This window comes from Microcaecilia unicolor, chromosome 2 (assembly GCF_901765095.1).
Source record: "Microcaecilia unicolor chromosome 2, aMicUni1.1, whole genome shotgun sequence".
Taxonomy (NCBI): Eukaryota; Metazoa; Chordata; class Amphibia; order Gymnophiona; family Siphonopidae; genus Microcaecilia; species Microcaecilia unicolor.
This window is the reverse complement of record NC_044032.1, coordinates 10,307,424-10,330,707: the sequence shown is the minus strand read 5'-3', so window position 1 is coordinate 10,330,707 and position 23,284 is coordinate 10,307,424. Positions and strand designations below refer to the sequence as shown.

The 23,284-nt window shown below is 48.2% G+C and overlaps 1 protein-coding gene across 1 annotated transcript in view; it reads left to right on the top strand.

Annotated features, from left to right (window-relative positions):
* The window catches only part of LOC115461777 (asialoglycoprotein receptor 2-like), a 77,559-nt gene extending 63,957 nt beyond the window's left edge, over window positions 1-13,602 (top strand). Inside the window, exon 5 of the mRNA XM_030191822.1 lies at window positions 13,122-13,602. Within this exon, the coding sequence (XP_030047682.1) occupies window positions 13,122-13,320 (199 nt within the window). The 3' untranslated portion in view covers window positions 13,321-13,602. The remainder of the gene's footprint in view (window positions 1-13,121) is intronic.
* The last annotated feature ends 9,682 nt before the right edge of the window (window positions 13,603-23,284 follow it).

Below are 23,284 nucleotides of genomic sequence, written 5' to 3'. Positions count from 1 at the left end.
AGGGGGAGAAAAAAATGCAGAGAACAGAGCGGAAGGGGATCAGGAGGGGCTGAATTATGTGCCCATCCATTTTGGGCTCAGGCTACGCCCCTGGTTAGGTGACAAGTTATCTGGGCACCAGCAGTATTCAGTGCCAGTAACCAGATAACTAGTTGGGCAAGTAGGACTGCATATATGGCAGTTCTAACTTACTACTACTACTACTATTTATCATTTCTATAGCGCTACAAGGCATACGTAGCGCTGTACACCATACACAAACAGACAGTCCCTGCTCAAAGAGCTTACAATCTAGATAAGTCTGGCAAACAGACAGAACAATTAAGGGTAAGGGAATAAATAGGTGAGGATAAAGGACAGGGCAAGTGAGTAGTGGTTATGAGTCAAAAGCATTGGTAAAGAGGTGGGTAAGTTTGGACTTGAAAACGGCCAAAGACGGGGCTAGACGCACAGGCTCGGAAAGTCTATTCCAGGCGTGAGGTGCAGCAAGACAAAAGGAACAGAGTCTAGAATTAGCAGTAGAGGAGACGGATAAGAGAGATTTATCTACAGAACGGAGTGTCAGGATTCCTGGAAGTCAAAATTATTGCTGAACATACTTATATTAATATTAAACCAGCTTCTGACCTCTGAGAACTCTCCCCCTCCCTCAGGAATCATTGGGGATGAAATGGACCAAATAGCCTAAATAGCCCTGGGTTTAATTGCGCTTGATCAGCATAGGGTTACCATACGTCCGGATTTCCCCGGACATGTCCTCTTTTTGAGGGCATGTCCGGGGCGTCCGGCGGATTTTGCCCGCACCCACGTTTGTCCGGATTTCTGGACAAACGTGGGCGCAGGTGCGGGCAGGCGCGTGCGTGCGGTGGGCGCGCGATCGGCGCCGTGGGTCGTGACCTGGTCTCCCATCCCCTCCCCTTCCTTACCATGTTCCCTGGTGGTCTAGTGACGTCTTCGGGGCAGGAAAGAGCCCCCTCTTTCCTGCCCGGAGCGCTGCCTCCCCTGTCTATCATCCTTCTCGGTCTGGCTGGGGATTCAAAATGGCCGCCGAGATTTGAACTCTCGCGAGGCCGCTTCAACTCTCGGTGGCCATTTTGAATCCCCAGCCATACCGAGGAGGATGCAGCAGGCAAGGGCAGGCAGCGCTCCGGGCAGGAAAGAGGGGGCTCTTTCCTGCCCCGAAGAGAAGACGCTACTAGACCACCAGGGCTAGATAGTAAGTGAGGGGGGGAGGGGACTATGTGACGGGGGGGGGCGTGGCGGAACCCGACCTGAAGGGGGCGTGGCATGAGGCGTGGCGGGGTAGGGGGCGTGACATGAGTCCTCTTTTTCAGAGGACACAAAATGGTAACCCTAGATCAGCAGAGCTCTCTTTGAGAGCAAAGGAGGCCAGACATAGAGGCGCCCATAGCTTGTAATTTCAAAAAGGACAACCGGTGAAATTGCTCATCTCTCCTGACTTCAAAGAAAGCAAACGGAGTTTGGGCTAGGAAGAAGATAAGTTTTATGATCCCTTTGTTCTGGAGGTATAAAAACAGAGCACATGGTGCTAAGGGGCAGCTCCCCCCCTTTCTTTGTCCAGGGCACTGCTCTCTGTCAGGGGGCATCTCTGCCCTCTCTCCCTGCAAGCAGAGCACACCGGGCTCTGCATGCACTACTTCTCTCTCTCTCTCTGTCTTTCCCCCTGCACACATATATACCTCTTGCAGCACAACCCAAGGCTTCTCTCCTCCTCTGAACCAACACCTTATCCTTTCTTTCTCTTACTCCAAACACACACCCAGAGACAGCCTTGTACCCTTTTACCTGTACCAAGCGCTGTAAGCCTATATATATCTGCAAAAATATAATATACTTTATATATATCCAAACCCGTGTGGACTGTATTCTGTGAGAACCCACTGCCTCTGCGAACTGGACCTGGGACCAACCCTAGACAATGATTGCTGACACGGAGTACCGGGGGGGGGGGAGGGGACGTAGGGCGTATTGCGGAGCGGCAGAGTGAATACACTTCTCCGAGGACAAGCAGGCTGCTTGTTCTCACTGATGGGTGACGTCCTCGTCGGAATCTTCCTAGCAAAGTCCTTTGCTAGCTCTCGCGCGCCCGCGCGCACCGCGCATGCGCGGCCGTCTTCCCGCCCGAAACCGGCTCGAGCCGGCCAGTCTTCTTTCGTCCGCACTCGGTACGGCTGTGTTTTGGTCGTGTCGAGCCCCGGAGAGTCGACCTCGCGCGTCCGTGTTTTTTTACGTGTTTTTTCTTCGGAAAAGTTTGTATTATCTGTCGGGAAGTGCTCCGAAACCCCCTTGGGGTTCTTTTTCCCCTTCCCGTATTTCCAGTTTTGCCCCGGTAAGTTTTCTTTCGTCGTCGGGGTAGGCCTCTTTAGGCCTCGGTCGAGATTTTTTCTCCCTTAAAGTTTTTGGTGCTCCGAATTCGTCATTTCGGATTTTGACTTCGCCGGCGTGATTTTTCCGCCCATGACATCGAAGCCTTCCAGCGGCTTCAAGAAGTGCACCCAGTGCGCCCGGGTAATCTCGCTCACTGATAGGCACTCTTCGTGTCTTCAGTGTCTGGGGGCCGAGCACCGTCCCCAGAACTGTAGTCTGTGTTCCCTGTTACAAAGGCGGACTCAAGTAGCGAGATTGGCCCAGTGGAACGTTTTGTTCTCGGGCTCTTCGTCGGCATCGGCACCGGAGGCATCGAGTGCATCGATGTCGTCAGCGTCCGGACCATCTTCCTTGGCTGCCGCTACATCGACTGCATCGAGGCATCGGACCTCTGCATCGGAGCCGAGGCATCGGACTGCATCGACGTTGGTGGTACCGAGACTTCGTCTGCTGATGTCGTCGGACGGAGGTGCATCGTCAGGAGTGCAGGTGAGGGCTGTCCATTCCCCTGCTGGTGGCGGTGAGCCTTCGGGTGGGTCTCCTCCTACCCTGAGGGCTCCCGCGGTACAGCCCCCCCGGGATCGACCCTCTTCGGTCTCGGCCCCGAGGAAGCGACGGATGGATTCTACGTCCTCCTCGTCGGTGCCGGGGAGCTCCGGTGACATGCTTCGGAAGAAATCGAAGAAGCATCGACACCGGTCTCCTCCCCATGTCGGCACCGAGAGCTCTGGGTCGCCGAGGGATTCGGCACCCAGTAGGCATCGGCACCGAGAGGACCGCTCACCCTCTGTTCAGGAGGTGTCAATGCGCTCCACTCTGGACAGCCCGGAACAGCCTCCTCGCCCGGAACAGGTTCTGACGTCGACGCCTGCATCGACCTCTCAGCCTTTCTGTGCAGCCGCTCTGAACGAGAGCCTCCGGGCCGTTCTCCCAGAGATTCTGGGAGAGCTGTTGCGCCCTACCCCTCCGGTACCGGCGGTGCTTGCGCCTTCGGTACCGTCGAGCATGGCGCCGGCTGGCCCATCGCCCGGGGTGAGGTCCCCGACGTCGGTACCGCGTGCGGTGCCGGCTGCGGCCACCTCCCAGGAGGGCTCCCCGACTACGTCGGCGGAGGGAGCTTCGCCGATGCGGGCGAGGGAGTCTACCTCTCGACGCCCCCATCGTGGACGTGGTTCCACTGAGTCGAGCCGGGCGAGGTTGCAGACACAGGTTCGTGAGCTTGTGTCTGACACCGAGGGTGAGGCCTCGTGGGAGGAAGAAGAAGACCCCAGATATTTCTCTGACGAGGAGTCTGAGGGTCTCCCTTCTGATCCCACTCCCTCTCCTGAAAGACAGCTTTCTCCTCCCGAGAGTCTGTCTTTTGCTTCCTTTGTCCGGGAGATGTCTACGGCCATCCCCTTCCTGGTGGTTGTGGAGGACGAGCCCAGGGCTGAAATGTTTGAGCTCCTGGACTATCCTTCTCCACCTAAGGAAGCGTCCACTGTTCCCTTGCACCATGTCCTAAAGAAGACATTGCTTGCGAACTGGACAAAACCTCTAACTAATCCCCACATCCCCAAGAAGATCGAGTCCCAGTACCGGATCCATGGGGACCCAGAGCTGATGCGCACCCAGTTGCCTCACGACTCTGGAGTTGTGGATCTGGCCCTAAAGAAGGCTAAGAGTTCTAGGGAGCATGCTTCGGCGCCCCCGGGCAAAGACTCTAGAACCTTAGACTCCTTTGGGAGGAAGGCCTACCATTCCTCTATGCTCGTGGCCAAGATCCAGTCTTACCAGCTCTACACGAGCATACACATGCGGAATAATGTGCGGCAGTTGGCGGGCTTGGTTGATGCTCTTCCCCCTGAGCAAGCCAAGCCTTTTCAGGAGGTGGTCAGGCAGCTGAAGGCGTGCAGAAAATTCCTGGCCAGAGGAGTTTACGACACTTTTGATGTTGCGTCCAGGGCCGCTGCTCAAGGTGTGGTGATGCGCAGGCTCTCATGGCTGCGTGCCGCCGACCTGGAGAATAGACTCCAGCAGCGGATTGCGGACTCGCCTTGCCGTGCGGACAATATTTTTGGAGAGAAAGTCGAACAGGTGGTAGAGTCTCTCCACCAGCGGGATACCGCATTCGACAAGTTCTCCCGCCGGCAGCCTTCAGCTTCTACCTCTACAGGTAGACGATTTTTCGGGGGAAGGAAGACTGGTCCCTATACTTCTGGTAAGCGTAGGTACAATCCTCCTTCCCGACAGCCTGCGGCCCAGGCTAAGCCCCAGCGCGCTCGCTCTCGTCAGCAGCGTGCGCCTCAGCAAGCCCCCGCGGCTCCCCAGCAAAAGCAAGGGGCGAGCTTTTGACTGGCTCCAGCAGAGCATAGCCGCAGTACAAGTATCAGTGCCGGGCGACCTACCGGTCGGGGGGAGGTTGAAAGCTTTTCACCAAAGGTGGCCTCTCATAACCTCCGACCAGTGGGTTCTGCAAATAGTCCGGCAAGGATACACCCTCAATTTGGCCTCAAAACCTCCAAATTGTCCACCGGGAGCTCAGTCTTACAGCTTCCAGCACAAGCAGGTACTTGCAGAGGAACTCTCCGCCCTTCTCAGCGCCAATGCGGTCGAGCCCGTGCCATCCGGGCAAGAAAGGCTGGGATTCTATTCCAGGTACTTCCTTGTGGAAAAGAAAACAGGGGGGATGCGTCCCATCTAAGGGCCCTGAACAAATATCTCGTAAAAGAAAAGTTCAGGATGCTTTCCCTGGGCACCCTTCTCCCCATGATTCAGCAAAACGATTGGCTATGCTCTCTGGACTTGAAGGATGCCTACACTCACATCCCGATACTGCCAACTCACAGACAGTATCTGCGATTTCAGTTGGGCACACGCCACTTCCAGTACTGTGTGCTACCCTTTGGGCTCGCCTCCGCGCCCAGGGTGTTCACAAAGTGCCTGGCTGTGGTAGCAGCGGCACTTCGCAGGCTGGGGGTGCATGTGTTCCCATATCTCGACGATTGGCTGGTGAAGAACACATCCGAGGCAGGAGCCCTGCAGTCCATGCAGATGACTATTCGCCTCCTGGAGCTACTGGGGTTTGTGATAAATTACCCAAAGTCCCATCTTCTACCAGTGCAGAAACTCGAATTCATAGGAGCTCTGCTGGATTCTCGGACGGCTCGCGCCTACCTCCCAGAGGCGAGAGCCAACAACTTGTTGTCCCTCGTCTCGCGGGTGCGAGCGTCCCAGCAGATCACAGCTCGGCAGATGTTGAGATTGCTGGGCCACATGGCTTCCACAGTTCATGTGACTCCCATGGCCCGCCTTTACATGAGGTCTGCTCAATGGACCCTAGCCTCCCAGTGGTATCAGGCCGCTGGAGGTCTAGAGGACGTGATCCACCTGTCCACGAGTTTTCTCGAATCCCTGTATTGGTGGACAATCTGGTCCAATTTGACTCTGGGACGTCCTTTCCAAATTCCTCAGCCACAAAAAGTGCTGACAACGGATGCGTCTCTCCTGGGATGTCGGAAAGTCTATTCCAGGCGTGAGGTGCAGCAAGACAAAAGGAACAGAGTCTAGAATTAGCAGTAGAGGAGAAGGGGACGGATAAGAGAGATTTATCTACAGAACGGAGTGTCAGGATTCCTGGAAGTCAAAATTATTGCTGAACATACTTATATTAATATTAAACCAGCTTCTGACCTCTGAGAACTCTCCCCCTCCCTCAGGAATCATTGGGGATGAAATGGACCAAATAGCCTAAATAGCCCTGGGTTTAATTGCTCTTGATCAGCAGAGCTCTCTTTGAGAGCAAAGGAGGCCAGACATAGAGGCGCCCATAGCTTGTAATTTCAAAAAGGACAACCGGTGAAATTGCTCATCTCTCCTGACTTCAAAGAAAGCAAACGGAGTTTGGGCTAGGAAGAAGATAAGTTTTATGATCCCTTTGTTCTGGAGGTATAAAAACAGAGCACATGGTGCTAAGGGGCAGCTCCCCCCCTTTCTTTGTCCAGGGCACTGCTCTCTGTCAGGGCCGGGGCATCTCTGCCCTCTCTCCCTGCAAGCAGAGCACACCGGGCTCTGCATGCACTACTTCTCTCTCTCTCTCTGTCTTTCCCCCTGCACACATATATACCTCTTGCAGCACAACCCAAGGCTTCTCTCCTCCTCTGAACCAACACCTTATCCTTTCTTTCTCTTACTCCAAACACACACCCAGAGACAGCCTTGTACCCTTTTACCTGTACCAAGCGCTGTAAGCCTATATATATCTGCAAAAATATAATATACTTTATATATATCCAAACCCGTGTGGACTGTATTCTGTGAGAACCCACTGCCTCTGCGAACTGGACCTGGGACCAACCCTAGACAATGATTGCTGACACGGAGTACCGGGGGGGGGAGGGGACGTAGGGCGTATTGCGGAGCGGCAGAGTGAATACACTTATAGGTCAATAAGAGAAGCTTGAACTGAATACGGAAACGGATAGGGAGCCAGTGAAGTGACTTAAGGAGGGGGTTAATGTGAGCATAGCGACTTTGGTGGAAAATGAGTCGCGCAGCAGAGTTTTGGACTGATTGAAGAGGAGAGAGATGGCTAAGAGGGAGGCCAGTGAGAAGCAGGTTATAATAATCAAGACGAGAGGTGATAAGAGTGTGGATAAGGGTTCTGGTAGAGTGCCTGGATAATGTCTGAATACTGGAGCTGAATATTGCTGATCCCCCGATTAACTCCCAGGAGCTATGAAGTACCTGAATATTCGATGCCAGTGCTCAGATTAAACCCAGGATTGAATATCCAGGTGAAATTTAGCATACAACAGTTGGCACCTTTAAAATTGTACACCACTGCCTTCTGAATATTGGCGGAGGGGGGATTTTTCATCTCCTTATGTTCTGGATTTTCATTTGCTAAGGGGAAAGTGCTATTTTGTGGGACTCTGTTTCCAGCACACATTTATGCCTGTGTGTGTCTGCTTTCCCTGGAGTAATTATTAAAGGTACAGTACACAGGCAATATCTTGTCTTTATAAAATATGCATAGCTGCTGGACACCTAAATGCCTTGATAGCCTAGCTGCCCTATTATAAAATGACCTTCCACAAGTATATATTTGAAATTTGTAAATAAATCAAAGTTACTCACCTGTATCAGCTGTTCTCTGAGGACAGCAGGATGTATATCCACACTGATGGGTTATGTCACGTGAAGTGGAGATACTCCCCTGCGTTCCTTTCCAGAAGAGTTTGGAAGTGCTTCATTGTGCATGCACACGTCATCACGTGGGACCCAGCTAGACTTACACTAAAGCTGATAGATTTCTACTCCAAGGAGAGGTGTGTGGGGCAATGTGGATATTCATCCTGCTGTTCTCCAAGAATATCTGCTATATGTGAGTAATCACTTTTCTGAGGAAAAGCGGAATGCTGTATCCACACTGATGGGGGATCCCTAGCTACCAGGCTGCCTGAAAGGAAAAAAAAAAGGGATATAAACTGAAGGTCTGTGAGGCATAATAAATAACTTTTGTGTGGTGGTGGTGGTGTGTGTGTGTGGGGGGGGGGGGGGGGGGGTGTTCTTGACAGCCTGGAACAGAAATATAAGGACCTAGGAAGGTGGAGTTGGATTCTAGACCCCAAATAAATTGTGAAGGACTGTCTGACTAAGCCAGCTGTTGGCGGGAGACCTGTTCTATGTAATAGTGAGATATGAATGTGTGGACTGATGGCCATGTCACAGCTCTGCAAATCTCCTCTATAGAGGCTGATCTTAGGGGAGCTACATGGCTCTCTAACATGAACTATGACATGACCCTTCAGAGTTAGCCCAGGATGAGTGAAATAAAAGAAATGCAGTCTGCTAGCCAAATGGATAGTGTGCATTTACTGATGGCAGCTCCCATTGTATTGGGGTGATGAGAAACAACAAGCTGAGTGGACTGTCTATGGGTTTTAGTCCTTTCTAGATAGAAGGCCTAGGATCTCTTGTAGCTGAAAGTGTGTGGTGCACTTTCACCTTGATGGGCATGTGTTTTGGGGGAAAATGTTGACAGAACAATTGATTAAGGTGGAACTCCAAAACTACCTTAGGAAGGAATTTTGGATGCAATATCCAATTCCACAAAGTAACATTGCTTCCTATTCCATAACTTTTTAATTTTCTCAGGAGTCTCTAATGAGAAACTTTGTCAAAAGCTTTCTGAAAATCTAGATACACTACCGCAACCTGTTCACCTTTATTAACATGTTTATTCATGCCTTCAAAGAAATGAAGCAAATTGGTGAGGCAAGACTTATCTTGGCTGAATCCATGGTGTCGAAGAGGTCTACCAAAGGGGTGCCCCACTCTTTGAAGATCTTGTTGGCTATGCCATGTTTAGCGACTACTCGTGTGGTTGCATGATCCAACTCTGCCTGTCTGGCAGGGAAGAACAATTGTCTGACAGATAGTGGCTCTGAGAACCATCCCATGGGAGGTAGTCTATTGCCACATTCTGACAGCTTCATGACACAAGAGGTACAAACTTGTGCCTCACAGCTTGTTGAGATAATACATTGCAACCTGATTCTTCTCCATCAAACTGTCCTCATCCAAACAGTCTCTGAAAGCCTTTAGAGCATTCCATATGGCTCTTAACTCCAGGAGGTTCAAGTTCAATTTATTTGATATAATGCCTATATAGCCACAGTAGTCTAAGCAGTTTACAAAAAATAGTAAAATAAAGGGGTGGGTGTGCATACACTAATTTAAAACGTGAAAAGCCAGAACTAATACAACACAGACATGCAAAAGGGAAAGAGGGCCGGTTATTTTATTTTATTTGTTGCATTTGTATCCCACATTTTCCTACCTATTTGCAGGCTCAATATGGCTTACATAGTACCGGAGAGGCGTTCGCAGGCTCCGGTGAGCACAAATACAAAATGATATTGTGGTGGGCTAGGTTCTCGTGGAACAGTCTTATTTCAATAAAGAAAGGTAATGAAAGTACGAGAGCGAGGATCAAACAGCTCTCAATACTGCAGTGAAGCAGCCAGATGGAACCCTTGCATCTCAAGGTCATTCAATAATTGATTGCAGAAAGGGCATATAAAAATAAAATGCCTTCAATAAAGCCTTAAATTTGTTTTCAGAACATTCAAGCCTAAGGTAAAGAGGGAGATTATTCCAGAATGTTGGCGCAACCATTCCAAAACAAGAAGTCTTGATAGTATCTTAAATGAACCTCATGAAAAGTGGAAATAATCAAAAGATGCTGTGAAATTAATTTAGTGTTGTCTCTCGTGAGCAGACCACTGACCTAGGGCATGAAGCCCATCTATGTGAACCCCCTAGCCTAGGTTAAATGCATCTGTCTTCAGTGTCATGTGGGGAAGAGGAATGTGGAATTGTAGTCTCTTGGTACTAAGAAAGACATTTTGAGAGAAGGAGTGAAAATGATGCTATCAGCTAGATTCTCCACTCGGCCGCCCTCAAACTGAGGCATGCCATGGGCATAACAGACTGTTGAGGCCATGTGGGCTAGTTATCTCAACATTACCTGCTGGCTGTGCCAAACCTTTAGCCCCACAGAAATCGGTTTCTATGCACTATACTGGCAAAAAAAGCTCTGGTCTGAGTAGTGTCTGGCAGGGCTCTGATGAACTCCAAATTTTGAACAGGATTTAGATGGGACTTCGGGTAGTTGATAATGAACCCTAGCCGTTCCAGCAGCCAAACAGCTCTGTAGATGGATTCTTGTGCTCCTTCCTCTTTGCCAGCCAATTGTTTAGGTAGGAAAACACATGTACTTCCGAGTCTTCTTAGCAATGCTGCAACTACAGCTATACATTTTGTGAAGACCCTGGGAGCTGACATGAGGGCAAATGCAGGACGAGGTACTGGTAGTGGTGTTTCCCTACTCACAATTTCAGAATTTCCTGTGGCTGGGCTGTATCTGTATGTGTGTATAGGTACATAAGTAATGCCACACTGGCAAAAGACCAAGGGTCCATCGAGCCCAGCATCCTGTCCACGACAGCGGCCAATCCAGGCCAAGGGCACCTGGCAAGCGTCCCAAACGTACAAACATTCTATACATGTTATTCCTGGAATTGTGGATTTTTCCCAAGTCCATTTAGTAGCGGTTTATGGACTTGTCCTTTAGGAAACCATCTAACCCCTTTTTAAACTCTGCCAAGCTAACCGCCTTCACCACGTTCTCCAGCAACGAATTCCAGAATTTAATTACGCGTTGGGTGAAGAAAATTTTTCTCCGATTTGTTTTAAATTTACTTCACTGTAGTTTCATCGCATGCCCCCTAGTCCTAGTATTTTTGGAAAGCGTGAACAGATGCTTCACATCCACCTGTTCCACTCCACTCATTATTTTATATACCTCTATCATGTCTCCCCTCAGCCGTCTCTTCTCCAAGCTGAAAAACCCTAGCCTCCTTAGTCTTTCTTCATAAGGAAGTCGTCCCATCCCCGCTATCATTTTAGTCGCCCTTCGCTGCACCTGTCTTAAGTCTAGAGAGCATAACCAATCGTTTTCCTTAACCATGAGAAGTTGGGTGCCTAGGGAAACCATTCTGGACTTTTGTTTTGCCAGATGTTTATCCAGGGCCCTTAGGTCTAAGATGGGACATAATCCCCCTGTTTTCTTTGTAATCAAGAAATACTTGAAATCAAATCCCCTCCTTTTTTCCCCTGGTGAAATGGGTTTGACCTCTCTAGCCTGCAGAAGGGTGGAGAGTCTTTGAAAGTTGAGCAGCTCTCACAGTGTGAGCACTTCTTGGGTATCGAGGATATTGATGCCCCAGTGCTGTTGAAGCCAATCTCTGCAGGGGATTGGTGCCGATACTTCTTGGCCTCCGCCCAGTGCATGGCATCAGTGTACCTCAGCATTGATGAGGACAAAGTTGATTCTTTTCTTGTTCTTAGGATGGGATCAGACACTCAATCCAGGTGGCTGCTACCAATGCTTGATGTCGAGGCAGCAAGAGACCTCTTAGATGTTGATGGATCCCCAGTGTCCAGTTCAGCACCAGATCTCATAGGGATCGATGCCAGTCTATGGACCAGACTTGTCAGCACCAAACATAAGTTTGTGCTGCTTCTTATGACCTCCAATACATAGTAACATAGTAGATGACGGCAGAAAAAGACCTGCATGGTCCATCCAGTCTGCCCAACAAGATAAACTCATATGTGCTACTTTTTGTGTATACCTTACCTTGATTTGTACCTGTCCTTTTCAGGGCACAGACCGTGTAAGTCTGCCCAGCACTATCCCCGCCTCCCAACCACCAGCCCCACCTCCCACCACCGGTTCTGGCACAGACCATATAAGTCTGCCCAGCACTATCCCCGCCTCCCAACCACCAGCCCCTCCTCCCACCACCGGCTCTGGCACAGACCGTATAAGTCTGCCCAGCACTATCCCCGCCTCCCAACCACCAGCCCCTCCTCCCACCACCGGCTCTGGCACAGACCATATAAGTCTGCCCAGCACTATCCCTGCCTCCCAACCACCAGCCCCTCCTCCCACCACCGGCTCTGGCACAGACCGTATAAGTCTGCCCAGCACTATCCCCGCCTCCCAACCACCAGCCCCTCCTCCCACCACCGGCTCTGGCACAGACCGTATAAGTCTGCCCAGCACTATCCCTGCCTCCCGCCACCGGCTCTGCCACCCAATCTCGGCTAAGCTCCTTATGATCCATTCCTTCTGAACAGGATTCCTTTATGTTTGTCCCACGCGTGTTTGAATTCCTTTACCGTTTTCATTTCCACCACCTCCCGCGGGAGGGCATTCCAAGCATCCACTACCTGACAGCTGCAAAAAGAGTTTACAAGATGAAGGGTTATTGTTGGGCCCCAGACATTGCAGGCTTAGTTATGGATGTCGATGAGGGACATGGTCCTGGAGCACTGAGAGCATTTGATGCACACTGAGGGAAAATATTAAGGATGCAACCTCCCTGCTCTATAGAAAAGAGAAGACTAGCTTGGTCCCACAGGCCAACGATGATGGACAGGAAGATGCACAGATACGCCATGAGGCATTTCCAAAAGCTTCTGGCAGGGAACGCTGGGAAGCATCTCTGCACTGGGGCTCTGTTGATGAAGTTGCCCATCAGTGTGGATATAGTTGGAGGAGTAGCCTAGTGGTTAGTGCAGCGGACTCTGCGCCAGGGGAGCTGGGTTCAATTCCCACTGCAGCTCCTTGTGACTCTGGGCAAGTCACTTATCCCTCCATTGCCCCTGGTACAAAATAAGTACCTGAATGTATGTAAACTGTTTTGAATGTAGTTGGAAGAACCACAGAAAGGTGGTATATAAGTCCCACTCCCCTCCCTGCTTGTTCTCAGAGAAAAAATATACATCCACAAAGCCTAGCAAAAGTTTCTGAATGCTTACTGTGAAGGCAGTGTGTGAGTCTTGCTTTTGCTTCATATTGATAACTGCATTTATCAGTGATACCGGCAGAAAAGCAGGCTTATTTTCACAAAATAGAAGCAGCTCACAGCCTTTTTGCTAATGATCTTTGAACTACTTGATTGAGTCACTGTCCAGGCAAGAAACGTGTTTAATCCCTGGTCCACAGTATAGGTCAGGCAAAAGTGACCTGCTTTAGAATAAGAGACCAGCAGTTCTTTCTCACCATGCTGTCCCTGCCACAGTGAGAATTTTCTTGTCCTTTGGAGATTAGTTAACTACAAGTTTGTTATTGACTGTACTCCATTGTTGCTTCATTCTTTTCTGATTTTTGTTTACAGATCTTTTAATGTACAAGTATCAGGAGATGCTTCAAACTGTGTACGTGTGTCTTCTGGGGGGCTTTGGAACGAGGACTGCACAAACCAAATACAGTGGATCTGTGAAAAGAACGCATTCAAGTTCAAGCAATTTTGGTCTAGCCTTTTGCCACCATCTTTCTTTGAACATGAAAACCCAACCAGCAGAAGCACAGATTAAGAGGCCTTCACCGGAGAGCGTCAGAAAAGCCAGCAGTAGGGAGCTCTACAAGAGATGCAAGATTTTCCTAAATCCATAATATCTAAGCAGGGTTGGAATATTTGGTGTAATTAAGATGGCAAACTAATCTGGAAATACTGGTTAATGGGTTTCTTAAAGAAAAATATTTCTCTCATTTACTTGTACAAATCATACAATTTTGTACAGTTTCCAAGGGCCACAGGTGTAATGGAATACAGTTAGGTCTTTTCTCTCCCCTACAAGTTCATGTTCCCTTCCTAGTTCTGTGCTTTCTCTTCTGTGGCTCTCACTCTTGTTCCTTAAATCTCCCTTTCTATATCTTTAGTATCGCCCATTCTTGTATCCATCCCATCATCCCTTCTGTTCCTTTTGTGATTGCTTTTTGTCAGGTCTTTCAGTCATATCCACAAAAAAAAACAGTCTTGAAAGCATAACCCATACAATTCAAATGAAAATATATTATCAGGCTTATTTTTGAAAGAGAAGGGCGCCCATCTTTTGACACAAATCGGGAGATGGGCGTCCTTCTCTCAGGGTCACTCAAATCGGCATAATCGAAAGCCGATTTTGGGCACCCGCAACTGCTTCCCGTCACAAGGACAATGAAAGTTCCCAGGGGCGTGTCGGAGACAGCGAAGTTGGGACTGGGGCGTGCCTAACAGATGGGCGTCCTTGAGTGATAATGGAAAAAAGAAGGGCGTCCCTGATGAGCACTTGGCCAACTTTATTTGGTCCATTTTTTCTTACGAACAAGCCTCAAAAAGGTGCCCGAACTGACCAGATGACCACCAGAAGGCATCGGGGATGACCTCCCCTGACTCCCCCAGTGGTGACTAACCCCCTCCCACCCTGAAAAAAACAAGTTTAAAAATTTTTTTTGCTAGCCTGAAATGTCATACTCCGGTCCATCGCAGCAGTATACTGGTCCCTGGGAGGGGAGGTATGTGTGTGTCAGCAGAGGCAAAGCGAAGGCGCCCCCCACCACACACACACACACACACTAGATAGCTTCTTTAAAAGAATCCCTAATCAAGGGACCTCAATCCACCTTTTCCAACCCCCCACCCCTACACACACACACACCGCACCTTGGTTACAATTCTAATAGGTAACAGAGCATTAATCCCTAGGCATGATATACCCCCCTCTACCACCAAGTTATAAAATTACATTATGTCAATTTAATGATTTTATTTATTTTCTTTTAACAGGACCTCCATCCACTTTTTCCAGCCCCCCTCCCTACACTCACACCACAGCCCCCCACCCACGTCTCATCCATCATTTTTCACAGGCCCCAGGCCTCCCTATAATGTTTCAGCTTCCCTCCCTGCACCCACTCCATCCAACATTTTTACAGCTTCCCCCTGCACATATACCACAGCCCCACCCCATGCATCATCCTTCATTTTAAACAGGCCCCAGGCCTCCTCAAAATGTTTTAGCCCCCCTCCTGCTCCCATACTCCATCTACCTTATTTACAGCCCCCTCACTACACAGACACCACAGCCCCCCCATACCTTATCCATTGTTTTTTTTAACATGCCCTGGGCCTCCCTATATTTCAGCCCCCTCCCTGCATCCATACTCCATCCACCTTCTTTACAGCCCCCTTCCCTCCATTCCTCATCCATCATTTTTTACAGGCTCTGGGCCTCCCCTTTTTTACATAGCCCCCCCTACTCACTGGCTGGCTGGCTGATCTCTTCAGGGCAGGAAAGAACCCCAGTCTTTGCTGCCCGCTACCACTGCTCTCCTTGATACCGCCACTTTTTCAATATGGCTGCCGAGACTTCAAGTGGCGGCCTCACGAGACTGCCACTTGAACTCTTGGTAGCCATATTGGAAAAATGGCGGTATCAAGGACAGCAGCAGGCAGGAAAGAGTGGGGCTCTATCCTGCCCCGAAGAGGCCACTAGACCACCAGGGCCCATTAAGATGGGCAAGGCAGTTCATTCTATGGTATCCAATCAGCTGCAAGCAGAGGCGGGGAAATAAAAAAATCCATTCTTGAATTGTACTTCGTTACAAAGTACAAAAGTACTGCTTTACTTGTAATGACTTACAAGTAATAAGTATTGCAAAAAAAATGTAACTCATTACAAGTAAAAGTACTGACAATTGTACTTAAGTACCCATCTCTGCGTGTTGAGACCCTTCCATGTGGACTTTATTCTGATGAACATTGCCCAACCTGAGGATACTCTTTGAAGATAAGTGCATTTTTGTATGTCTTTATATAAAACATTTTTCTTCACAATTTTGGTTACTTCACGATTGAGTAGTGTGCCATAATTAAACATAGTAAACATAGTAGATGACGGCAGAAAAAGACCTGCACGGTCCATCCAGTCTGCCCAAGAAGATAAATTCATATGTGCTACTTTTTTTATTTGTACTGTCCTCTTCAGTGCAGAGACCGTATAAGTCTGACCAGCCCTATCCCCACCTCCCAATCACCAACCCCGCCTCCCACCACCAGCTCTGGCACAGACTGTATAAGTCTGCCCAGCACTAGTCCCGCCTGCCAACCACCAGCCCCAGCACAGACCGTATATGTCTGCCCAGCACTAGCCCCGCTTCCCAACCACCAACCCCGCCTCCCACCACCAGCTCTGGCACAGACTGTATAAGTCTGCCCAGCACTAGTCCCGCCTGCCAACCACCAGCCCCAGCACAGACCGTATATGTCTGCCCAGCACTAGCCCCGCCTCCCAACCACCAGCTCTGCCACCCATTAGACTTATGAGATCTTGTGATTTATAGCAGTCTCTCAACTAATATGAGCATGCATTATAATATTTTGATGATTTGTATTGTATAGGTTATGCTTTCAAGACTGGGGGATTTCTGTGGATTTGATTTTGCACTTTCAGTTTTTCTTTGAAGTTTTCTCTTTGTTTTTTTAGGTTTAGACCTTTTAGTCATGGCTTCATCCCTATAATAGCCTCTAACTAAAGCCACCGCTGCTTCTCTATAGCTCCAAATATTTACCAATGCATATGTCTCCTTGTTATAGCCACATCCCAGCCCATTCTTCTTTGTAAATATTCCCTTGAATAGCATTTATTTTTCAGTTTCAGATCCCTGAATGGAGCTTTTTCAAGTAGTGTTGCTACATTATGGAATTTTTCAAGTTATCATCTTGAGGATAACTATCAACTTCTAGAAAGTTTAGTGATGTTGCAGCAGTGTTGACATGGTCTGATTTTGATCTCTTAACAGATATGATTTTGTAACATTATGGTAACTGGATTATTTTGGTCCTGCCCTGTAGAATCAGTTGCCGGAAGATATGAGGCACATTGAAAATTATCTGCAGTTTCACAAAGCTTTGAAAAACGTGCTTTATATGTCTACTTTCTGTTAACCGTCATGATATAAGAAGATACATTTTGTATCGGTAATCTGTAATCAGTCAGGTTTATTTTTAAATTTTATATTAATTTGTAATTAGGTATGTTTCTTGTCTAATTTTGTGAAATGTATTGTAAAACTGCTTTATGGTGCCTTATGGTGTAATGTAATATATGAAATAATTAAATCAAATCAATTATCTTTTATTTGATATCTTAAATATAATGTCCTTGTGCCCAGTCACCCTGCTGGGACATTCCTGGGTCTTAAACTGACCTGACCTGAGTCCCCCTTAGGCAGGCTCCATCAGTACTTGAATATTTAGTGCGTGGTTGTAAGATTCCCCTCTCTTGCCTTCTGGAAAAACAAAAAAAAAACCTCATGTAACTTTCAGCAAGCCTGCCTGACATATTTACAAGTTTTATTATGTTGAACAACTATAGGTTCATAGAAAGTACCAAAAGTGCATGTAAATAGTTAAGTATTAATCAGTGCATTTTTTCTAGCAAAAAAGGTGCCGGTACTCAAATGCTAGGCCACCCTTCAAGGGTGGGGTGATCACTGAGGGACCCACCCCACAATAGCCAGGCCCCCTGCAACCAGTCACAGAATCTATGACAAGGCAGAATTGGTGTGTAGAGCCTGAGCTCTTTCATTAAAACTTGGGGACCATGGGTCAATTTGAGCAGACAATGGAAAAGGTGCTGGTACTCAGTACCCCCAAATACCCCCACAAAAAAAGCCCTGGTGTTAATCCCCCTGAAGCATGACTATATAACTATCCACTGAACCAAAAAAAAAATCTCCAATACATTTCTACAGGATATCAGATAGTCATTTAGATAATTTAGGGCACTAATCCTCATCCAATATTATCAGTTAAGAGTGGAAAATGCCCATGTTTTCCCCATGTTCCATAATAATTATCCTCTCCCTTTTTTCCCCACTATGCCCTGGGTCTCACCCATGTGCAGGAGGGCTACTGGAGCAGTGGATGCCGTGAGTCTAGGGTTACCATATGGCTCCAGAAAAAGGAGGACGGATTGAGCCAGCCGGGTTTTACTTCCATTGCTTTCAATGGAAGTAATTGAGCCAGCCGGGTTTTACTTCCATTGCTTTCAATGGAAAGCAATGGAAGTAAAACCCGTCTGGGTCAATCCGCCCTCCTTTTTCTGGAGCCATATGGTAACCCTACGTGAGTCATTGATGGGAGGGGTAGAAATTTGCCATCCCTGGCCTGTCTGTTGCTCTGCTGAAGCTCAAAGCTTTACATGTGCTCCTACGTTTACCACTCTCGGGAGCTGGTGCTCCGCTGCCTCTCAGCTTTTGGACCATTCTCCATTTTGTGCTGCTACTCCACTGCTCACTGGACCATGCTCCTCCTGGGGCTATTTATTGTCGCTCAGCCTCTGGACCCATTCAGGGTCCTAAGTTCTACTGCCACACTGAAAGCCCCAGTGCATCTTCCTTGTTGGGAGGGGTTTCTACCACCAGGGGCTGCAGATCTGTTGGATCCTTGGCTTGCCTGTTTGCTTTGTGATGCTAGCTCTCCATAATTTCAGCACATGAAGGGCAATTCTACAAACTTTCATTCTAATATTCTTCCACTTACTTACCTAACTGACAGAATACTGTAAGTTACATGTGTCCCTGCCACATTTAAGCAGTCCCAGTTACATCAGCTCTCTGGCTGGCATAAGTGCAGGCACCTAAATGCTAGGCTCGTCAATACTGCATTATTCTAGTCTATATGGAACCCAAATTGAAGCAATCTTTGTGGAGGAATGACTGGGAATTGTGCCTGCCTCGGGTAGCTAATACTCTACCAAAGTGGTCAGGTAAGCGCGGAGTGTGGGGGAAGGCCTATGGGTGGGTCTGGGAAGGTGGCTCTTCTGTTTTTGGGGGGAGGGGAGGAGGAAGTGAGGGGTTTGGGGGAGGAGGAGGCAAGCCATGAGGCCTAGCGCAAAAAGTTTTGGTTTAAGCCACACACTAGCCAAATGCGGGTTTCAGTGCCAAAGCAAAATTTTGGTTGGCCTTGAAGCTATTTTATATTTTTTTTATTATATTGTATGTACTTTAATTTTATATGTTCTCTACTCTGAGCAATAGCTGTTGGAATTGTGGAATCTAAAAGCAACTTAAATAAATAAATGTAGTGGAATACAACATTCAGTACATGTACAATATTCTCCCTCTCTTTCACCAATGAATTCCAAACAGAAGTTTATCTTAGGGCAACTCCAAAGGCTGTACAGATAACTTCTAATTTCCTTTGCGCTTTCACCAACATTTGTTTGGTTCTCTACCTTGTTGATTTTTTTTTTTTTTGTTAGCTCATGAATTTTCAGTAGTAGATCAAGGTGAGTTACGTGGAGGAGCATTTTCAAAAGGGATGTCCACGTTTCAATTTGGACGTCCTTGCAAAACATCCCAATCCAGGGGCAGGGAAACCCATATTTTCGAAACAAGATGGACGTCCATCTTTCGTTTCGATAATATGGTCAGAGACATCCAAATCCTGAAATTTGGTCGTCCTTACAGATGGTCGTCCCTAGACATGGACGTTTCTGATTTTCAGTGATTTTCAAAACCAAGGACATCCATCTCAGAAACGACCAAATGCAAGTCATTTGGTCGTGGGAGGAGCCAGCATTTCTAGTGCACTGGTCCCCCTCACATGCCAAAAAAAACAACTGGGCACCCTAGGGGGAACTGCAGTGGACTTCATAAATTGCTCCCAAGTACATAGCTCCCTTACCTTGTGTGCTGAGCCCCCCATCCCCCCCCAAAACCCACTACCCACAACTGTACACCACTACCATAGCCCTTATGGGTGAAGGGGGGCACATAGATGTGGGTACAGTGGGTTTCTGGTGGGTTTTGGAGGGCTCGCTGTTTCCTTCACAAACGTAACAGGTAGGGGGGTATGGACCTGGGTCCGTCTGCCTGAAGTGCACTGCACCCACTAAAACTGCTCCTGGGACCTGCATACTGCTGTCATGGAGCTGAGTATGACATCTGAGGCTGGCAATCAATATTTTGAAAGATATTTTTTGAGGGTAGGAGGGGGTTAGTGACCACTGGGGGAGTAAGGGGAGGTCATCCCCGATTCCTTCCGGTGGTCATTTTGGGCACCTTTTTGTGCCTTGGTCATAAGAAAAACACGACCAGGTAAAGTCATCCAAGTGTTCGTCAGGGACATCCTTGTTTCTTTCGATTATGGGTCAAGGACGTCCATGTGTTAGGCACACCCAGGTCCCACCTTCGCTATGCCTCCTACATGCCCCCTTGAACTTTGGCCGTCCCTGCAACGGAAAGCAGTTGGGGACGTCCAAAATCGGCTTTCGATTATACCGATTTAGACGACCCTGGGAGAAGGATGTCCATCTTCCGATTTATGTTGAAAGATAGGCGTACTTCTCTTTCGAAAATGAGCCCAATCGAAGTACAGTATATATTTCTCTGTCCCTCCAAGGGTTTACAATCAAGACCTGATATTCAAAGGGTTTAAAATCCTCATATTGAAGTTATGCTCCTAAATTAGCCTTTTTGAAAATTTACTAGAGCCAAATACATAAAAAGGAAGTGGCAACAGCAGATTTTGGGCAGAGAAAAAAAATGTTATCACTGACTTTCAGCACTGGGCTTGTAAATTAGGCCTACATTTAGGAGCATAACTTTTAGGCTCCTCTGACCAAAAGTAGTGGACAAATTTAGGCACCTAATTTAGATGCTTACCTTTTTTTTTTTTTTTTTAAATATCAGTGTCTAAGTTTATACCTGAGGCAATGCCCAGGATCAGCTCTTCCTTTTCCACATAAGGGGCATTGGCTCTTCAAACTCATTCCCCATACCCTTGTTCTGTTCCTCAGGTATGGCCAGTATGTAACTCTCCCTCTTGGGCTCCCAGGTATATGTTATTTGCTCCTGGAAAATTCAATGACCAAACCCTCCTCGCCCTGCTACTACCAAACTGCTGAGTCATTACCTTTTCCTGACTGGGCAACAGATGCCCTGATTCCAGTGTCTTCTTACCAACCTGTGGCTCCTGTTGATTCCTAATTGAAGAGATCCACTCTAAATCCTACCCAGGAAAGGTATAATGAGAGCAAACTAGTGGAATTCTTCCTCAGATTTTATTTACACACTATTTCTCATCTCAAGTACACTTATCAAAACCTCCACAACCTCTACTGGAAGGCAATTCTATGCACTCTTTCTCGTTTCTGTGAAGAGAGATTTCATGAAGGCACTCATGAATCTGCCTCTTTAAAGCTTGATATTCTGACTTCTTGTTGTAGAATTCCTCCCCCTCCCTCTCCCAAACCTGGAATATTAGAATGGGTTCTGAAAAATCTAATTCCATTACGTCCCAAGGAACAATCCAGACAAATGGGTTGTGACCAAGATCTGCAATCAGGTAGAGGTAGAGAACTCTAATGAGTTGTGCCTCATAAGGTCCTGTGCAAAGCAACCAAGCCAGTATTCTCTATCTCCAGCAGGGGCGTAGCCACGGGTGGGCCTGGGTGGGCCTAGGCCCACTCAGTTTGGGTTCAGGCCCACCCAGCAGAGCACCTTCGTTTGAACGGCAGCAGAGGGAGTAGGCTGAGCTCCCCCGATCCTGCATCTGCCTCCCTCTGTCCCACTGCAGCGCTTCCCAGATGCTACCTACCTACCGCCGCCACGATCCTCCCGTTTCAGTAGCAGCGCGGACCAGCGGTAGCAATTCATGCTACTGCTGCTTCGTTCTAACCCAGAAGCGTCTCCTCTGCAGCGTCCCGCCCCCATTATTACAACTTCCTGTTTCTGCTGGGGCAGGATGCGGGCGCTCGGCAGAGGAGACGCTTCCGGGTTAGAATGAAGCAGCAGCAGCATGAATCGCTACCGCTGCTGCTGAAACGGGAGGTACATGCTGGATCGTGGTGGTGGTAGGTAGGCAGCGTCTGGGAAGCGCTGCAGTGGGACAGAGGGAGGGAGATGCAGGATCGGAGATCAGCCTTTTAAGGGTGGTGCCCCATTGAAGAGAGGGAGAGTTGGGGGGAGGTCTCCATAAGATAGATGCTGCATGGGGGGGGGGGCATGAGGTGGAGAGGGGCAAGAGAGGGAGAATTGTGGGACATAGGGTAGAGAGGGGTAAGAAAGTTAAAAATCTTGCATGGGGAGGGGAGAGGGACAAGAGAGGGAGAAATGTTGGACATAGGGGGTAGTGGGGAGGGAGAGATGGTAAATGTTGGACAGGAGGTGGTGAGGAGGAGAAGATAGGTGGTGAAAAATTGGACATGATGATGGAGGGCAGGAAGAGATATTGTAGGGGGAAGCGAGAGATGTTGGATGGGGCACAAGGGAGGGGGAGAGGCAGAAATGTTGGACATGGCACGGCAGTGGAAGGGAGGAAGAAAGAAAATGCTGCATGGGGGGAGGGGGGAAGAGAAGTGTTGGACCCTTGGCACAAGAGAGGGAGAAATGGTAGAACATGGAAGAGAGGGAGATATATTGGACCTGGGGATGAATGAGAGGGAGAGAAAAACACAGGAGGTGGAGAGGGAAGAAAGGAGGAGATGTTGGATTCAGGAGCAGAAGGGTGATGGAGAGATGCCGGACAGTGGGACTGAGGGAAGAGAGAGGGACAAATGTTGGAACATGGGGGAGAGGGCAGGAGGGAAGAGAGATGTAAGGCTACAAGAGTGGGGTGGGGAGAAAGAGGGAGCAGATGCTGGGCTAGAAGGGTGAAGGGAAGGAAGATGGTGGAACCATGTGGGAGAGGCCAGGAGGGAGAGGAAGAGGGTGGCAAGGAAATAAATAAATAAAAAGATAGTGATTACAGAGGATAGAAATATGGTAATGAAAGGGAATGGAGGGCTGAGGAAGGAGTGAGATGGGGAAATGGAAAAGCTAGTAGGTGAGAGAAAAAGATGAAAATCTGATAGGTAGCTGTAAACTAAAAAGGAGGAGAACAGTGAGAGGGTGAAATTTGAGTTGACAGCAAGGCAGAAAGAAGAAAAAAGAGAGGAAAGAGCTAAAAATAAGAACAGTCTATGTCAGAAGCATGTGTAGTGAAGGTAAAAGAAGACAAATGGACAGCAGCCGCTTGAAAGAGAATTAGAAGACGACAGACATGGAAGCAGAAAAGAAGCTGCAACCAACATGATGGAAAAATACAATGTCCAGACCACAAAGGTAGAAAACAATGTATTTGAATGTTTTAAATGGAATATGTTGGCTTTGGGAAATCTACATAGCAAATGTGTTTGTATCGTGTTCAGGAGAAAGGAAATGCATTTCTGTTTTTATTTCTCCAGTGTTGAAGTACATGCTAAGTTTAACTTTTTTGGGGTTCCGAGTTCAATTTTTGTCTAAATATTTTTATTTCTGATACGCGATCCCATGTTCTGTATTTGGTGAGGGTCTGTTGGTGTGACAGTAATGGCAGGTTGGGAAATTGGAGGGAAGGCAGGGAGGAGAGGGGATCAGGGAGGGGGCCCTAGCATGTCTAACACCAGTTCTGACCCTTGCTGTATAGCTGGTAAGGATCCCAAGCTTCCCCAGCTAAGGACTTCCTCCAAAGACGGCCATAACTTCCTTCTA